The 6,000-nt window shown below is 45.0% G+C and overlaps 1 protein-coding gene across 5 annotated transcripts in view; it reads right to left on the bottom strand.

The window, feature by feature from the left end:
- Window positions 1–2,986: 2,986 nt before the first annotated feature.
- The window catches only part of ELMO1 (engulfment and cell motility 1), a 318,071-nt gene continuing 315,057 nt past the window's right edge, over window positions 2,987–6,000 (bottom strand). For all 5 annotated transcript variants that reach the window (XM_035129257.2, XM_035129260.2, XM_035129258.2 and 2 more), the window contains exon 22: window positions 2,987–4,209. In XM_035129257.2, the coding sequence (XP_034985148.1) occupies window positions 4,009–4,209 (201 nt within the window). In that variant the 3' untranslated portion in view covers window positions 2,987–4,008. The remainder of the gene's footprint in view (window positions 4,210–6,000) is intronic.

The raw sequence follows: 6,000 nt of genomic DNA, 5'->3' as shown, positions 1-6,000 counted from the left end.
TTGCCTCGGGTGGCAAAATGCCCTGGACTGGCCATGGGATTTTTAAATAAGATTTTTTAAAAAATTGTTAAATTATTCGACTGAAAATGGTGAAAGAAGATTACTTGTGTGCAATCTCTACGCATGTCTGGATTTAATGAGAAGAGGGATCTTATGCATTTATTCCATGGGTAAGTGAGGGGAAAACACAAGCGGATCTTGTTTGATTCTTGCACAAATGTGTGTGTGTGTGATCTATGATCCCCTCCCACGCTTTGCATAAAGCCCCGATTACATACAAAGAACTTGAAAATTAATTGTGGAACTGTGATATGGGGTTCTGGGTACCATGAGAAAGCATCCTGGTGGCTTCCCTTCCAATCCTTTCTCCTCTTGGTCAGGATCCTGACAGTGCTGTGGCTTCCCAGCAACGATGCACATACAGAACTTCTGGCATTTTCAAGGCTTTTTAGCACATTGTAATCTCACAAAAGGTTTTTCTAGCTTCCCAGAGTCTTAACAGCCTGTCCTAACCCAGCCAGGTTGAAGGCCTGTGGGGTGCTAAGCATAGCCTGAAGGAGACTGAATTTCAATTAGAATCATACAGAAGCAGGTAGCTAGACTTCTATCTGTCCTGCCTTAGACAGACTCATGTGGTTTGGTTTTCAGTCCAGCCTCTTTCTTACCTGCATCCAGATATTTGTAGTTTATTGGTCTCCGACTTTAGGGCCTTCTTGGTCCTGCTTCTAGGATGGCATGCAGGAATGGCGCCTCGTGACCATCTCAGTTGTGACAGTGACTGCTGGGCTTGCTTGTGAAATGATCCCTTTTTTGCAGAGAGTTTCGGGCACGCGCATAGCGTCACCTACCTGGACTTGTCAACTGCCATGGTCAATATAAATGCATCGCAGAGGGTTAAAAGCAGTAGAGCATTCTATTGTTTAGTTCCTGGTATTCCCTAGAGATAATATAACGACGAATAAAAAGTTGCAGTGCCAATTTTATATATAAATCTTTGTTCCTAGTGCAATATTACACATAACACAACCTGATTGCTCATCAGGTGACGTACGGGAACAGAGAAGCCTTCAGTCCCCCCTCTCAGTAGGCAGGTGACATGCCACAGAAAACATTCAATTTCGTGATGTGGTAGTCACTTAATATCCAGAAATCTGCCATGAATCATTCATTTCCATTCATTGTGCTCTTCCACATCTGTTTGATCATTCTGTAGGGCATACCAATCGCCTCCAAGGGAGAAAAAAAATGTATTAGCCGCATTAAAATTTCAGAATGCAATTCCGTATTCGTTTGCTAGAACGATTCATCTCAGCTACTGAATCCAGCCCATGGAGGGATGTACACAGCTCTGCTTCCAACCCCTGAAGCTTTTGGAAGCAAAAATGCATCTTAGCTCACCTCACCCCATGTAGGCTAAAAGAAGTCTGTATGTCAAAAGATTAAATCTGGTACAATCGGACACTGTGGCTAAACCAAAGTCCAGCTCTCTGTCCTCTTAAAACACAAGGCAACACACATAGCCTGACTTACATGCAAGGAGCACTTGTCAGGACAGGAGAAGAGAATCTCTGCACATTGACATCATACCTGCCAAGTTGCTGTCAGAGAAATAAGGGACCGGGCCGGAAATAGCAGACCAGAAGTAGCGCTGCCGCCATTTTGGAACTGGGAGGAGCATGCTCAGAAGTGACTTTTGATGCTGCTTTGCCCAGTTCCAAAATGGCCGGGGGGGGGGGGGAACAAAAAATCTGTTTTTTTCCAGCTAGGAACAGCTGGAAAAACGGGGATTTCCCGGGGAAAACGGGAGACTTGGCAGCTATGATTGACATTCGCTTGACAAAGGTCGGTGAGAAGTGTTGTCATCTAGCACACATGCCGAACCTGGTACACTAACGCCTAAGAACTGCTAAGCTAGTCCCGGATTACTTACAGCAGGCTTTGATGCTCATTTGTTATCAGATGTGCCTATTCAAGTATGAAAGATAACGCTCTGAAAGTTAAAAATGGACTGTGCAACAGGAATGTGTTACTGCTTTCTAGTTTTCTGAACATACAGGTGCGTGTATTTCTCAACTCACCTTTATGCTTGGGCATACCTGAATGACTCCTTTTCTTAGGTGACAACGAGAGCTTTTTTCCAAGTCTTATTGCTGTGTGTGTGCATGGTTAATCCTTCCTTTCCCAGCATGCTGCAATTTCAATGAAACACCCCCACCGTGCGCAGCAATTGGGCTTTTAAGAAACCCTCCTATTGGTGACAATGGGAGCTTCCTCCCAAAGCCTAATTGCGCCAATGGGTGAAGACAGAAGGTAGTGGCGGAGACAGAAATGGAGTGACTCAGGGGTACCCCCCTCCCCAAGAAACCACGATTGAGGGAATGCAGCCTTTTCACATTAAAAAACGGTTCTTCAGCCTTGGGTTACTGTCATAGTTGTCTATAGCTATAGACCTGCTAGCACCACATGGGACATCTGGTTTGGTTGTCTGGATTACATAGGTTCCTCTGTGGCAGCTATATGGTCCAGTTTTGAGGTCTGGGTGTCTCGATGGTCCCTTTCCGGCTCAATTATTCTGAAGCCAAACGGTCGTGGAGACTATAGCTATTTCTTTCAAGCCAGTTGTAACAGCAGGATGCTTTTCTACCAAACTCACACTTGTCCTGCCTTCGACCCATAAGGAGCAGAATAGTCAGAAATTAGAATGAAGAAGAAGAGTTTGGATTTGATATCCCGCTTTATCACTACCTGAAGGAGTCTCAAAGCGGCTAACATTCTCCTTTCCCTTCCTCCCCCACAACAAGAACTCTGTGAGGTGAGTGGGGCTGAGAGACTTCAGAGAAGTGTGACTAGCCCAAGGTCACCCAGCAGCTGCATGTGGAGGAGCGGAGACACGAACCCGGTTCCCCAGATTACAAGTCTACCGCTCTTAACCACTACACTACACCACATGTACAAAGACCTTAGAATAAAGACAGAATTCCAAGAATCAGCACAAGTCCAATTTTATTCAACAGCAATTCTGATGGGAATGTTGGTGTATATTTTATCTCCAAGGGCAAATGTTCCAGGTACCAAATGGAAATTAACACACAGGTAATTTTTGAAAAAAGTACACACAATACTATTTTGTTCTTAGTTAAATATATATTTGGCAAAAACAACTGTTCTGATGTTTTGTACAAAACCAAATCCCTTGGAAATCACGTCTATACGGAAACCTGAATACATAGCGCTTTTCGGAATCTATGGCGTCTCCCGCATTTGCACACAAAATAACCACAATCCCGCTCTGGACAAAAGACCCCCACCACATTTTTTGTGATATAGTAAGTACACAATAGGGACATAGAACAGCAAGTGGCTTCATTGAAAGTGTGGAAATCATGTGGGGAAGATATTGGGAGGTTAGAAAGACCTGTAGACTCATCGTCTTAAGAAACAGTTACGTGATGTAGCACAAATGGGGTGGGTGCTGGTGTTAAGGGTGGGACATGACAAATGGTGTAGAAGCTGAAAGCAGTGAACCACCTTCGTTTTCATTGGGCTCAGCTCTTTAGCTGATTCCATGAAAAGAGACCTCTTGCCATCTTCCCCTTGCAGAAGGCTTTCCTCTTCTCTGCTTCCAGTTAAAGCATCTGCAATGCCGGCTGTAGTTCTGGGGGGGTTGTGCGTTTTGGCCACACCGTCCTTTTGTTTGGAATGCGTATCCCAGCATTTCAAAAAAACACAAGGAAGTTCCTCTTGGTTCGCCTTCCAAGTTGGAATGTTCATCAGATCTTGCCCAGTGGTGAGGAGAAGTTAATGCAAGCAGTATTTTTCATTAGCAGCGGGGAGGACGGTGCCAAAGGGAAGGGTAGAAAGCAAGGGGAAATAAATGTTTTGCGCGCACGCACCACCCCCAAATGAAGTCCATTGTGCATATCTTGTTCTCTTCTTTAGAAAAACCAAACAACTCTCCAGTTATAGCACTTCCAGTTTAAATGGCAAGTCTCAGCAGTGTGAGCAGCTTTAGTTGCAGTCATATACAAAGTCATAGTTGCTTGGTTCCTTTGGAATGGGAGGCGGAGCATCTGGGATCTGTATGTTTTCCAGGTCCAGGAGGCGTAGCTTTATCTCCATACTGAGCAGAGTGTCCAAGTCATTACGTGTCAGTTCACTCATCATATCCTTTCCAAGAAGGGCATTTAGGCCATCTGTCCACACACAGTACTAGAAGGGAAGGGGGAAGAAAGGGATGGAAGAGCTGCATTATTCTGCCTTGCATAAAAGTGCATCAGTCTGCAAAAGCATGCTGTATCCATTGCAGTCAGAATGTATAAATAAACAGCAGAAGCAATGTGTTGCAAACATTTTGGCAGTCTGGGCCTATAAGAGAAAGGATGATGATGATGACGACAACGGCAATGATGATAATAATTATTATTATTAATAATAAACTTGACATGAGTCAGCAGTGTGATGCAGCAGCTAAAAAAGCCAATGCAATTTTGGGCTGCATCAATAGGAGTATAGCATCTAGATAGTACCACTGTATTCTGCTCTGGTCAGACCTCACCTGGAGTACTGTCTCCAGTTCTGGGCACCACAGTTCAAGAAGGATACTGACAAGCTGGAACGTGTCCAGAAGAGGGCAACCAAAATGGTCAAAAGGCCTGGAAACGATGCCTTATGAGGAACGGCTTAGGGCATGTTTAGCCTGGAGAAGAGAAGGTTAAGGGGTGATATGATAGCCATGTTCAAATATATAAAAGGATGTCATATAGAGGAGGGAGAAAGGTTGTTTTCTGCGGCTCCAGAGAAGCGGACACGGAGCAATGGATTCAAACTACAAGAAAGAAGATTCCACCTAAACATTAGGAAGAACTTCCTGACAGTAAGAGCTATTCGGCAGTGGAATTTGCTACCCAGGAGTGTGGTGGAGTCTCCTTCTTTGGAGGTATTTAAGCAGAGGCTTGACAGGCATATGTCAAGAATGCTTTGATGGTGTTTCCTGCTCAGCAGGGGGTTGGACTGGATGGCCCTTGTGGTATCTTCCAACTCTATGATTCTAATTACTTATACCATTGCCATCTGACTGGGTTGCCCCAGCCACTCTGGGTAGCTTCCAACACAATAAAAACACAGCAAAACATAAAAAACTTCCCAATACAAGGCTGCCTTCAGTTGTCTTCAGAAAGTTGTGCAGTTGTTTACCACCTTGACATAGGATGGGAGGGCATTCCACAAGGCAGGCACCACTACTGAGAAGGCCCTCTGCCTGGTTTCCTGAAACTTCACTTCTTGCAGAGAGGGAACTGCCAGAAGGCCCTCGGAGCTGGACCTCGTATACAGGGCCACAACTGTTTTGGGTTTTAAAGTTCCTTACTGAATTGTGCTCGGAAACATACTGGGAGCCAATGTAGATCTTTTAGGACAAGTGTTATAGGGTCCTGGCAGTCAGTCCCAGTCACCAGGCTGGTGGCTACGTTCTGGATTAGTTGTAGTTTCTGAGTTGCCTTCAAAGGTAGCGCCACGTAGAGCGCATTGCAGTAGTCCAAGCAGGAGATAATCGGAGCATGTCTCAGTCCCGCTCTGTTGAAACAGTGCACAGGCAAGGTCTCGGCTGGGGTACCAGATACAGCTGGAAGACAGCTCCCCTGGACATAGAATTGACCTGTGCCTCCATGGACAGCAGTGAGTCCAAAATGACTCCCGGGCTGCACACCTGGCCCTTTAGGGGCACAATTATGCCATTCAGGACCAGGGAGTCCCTTACCACCTCCTGCCTATTGGAGAATAATATATATATATGATAAGAATAATATTGGCGAAAACTGGATATTGAAACCTGCTTAACCTAAATCATATATCCCAGTTTTACAGTGGCCCTTTAAAGTACGCTTCACGCAGCGTATACGCAGTCAGAAGTTGACCTGGCTAAGAAAACACCACCAAGAGCGTAGGGTATTATCTCCCTTATATGAAACCCCTTACTAGCTGCACACTTGTAAAAGTATGCAG

This window comes from Zootoca vivipara, chromosome 12, assembly GCF_963506605.1.
Source record: "Zootoca vivipara chromosome 12, rZooViv1.1, whole genome shotgun sequence".
Classification (NCBI taxonomy): Eukaryota; Metazoa; Chordata; class Lepidosauria; order Squamata; family Lacertidae; genus Zootoca; species Zootoca vivipara.
Note: the sequence above shows the minus strand (reverse complement) of the source record. Positions and strands in the feature narration are given on the sequence as shown.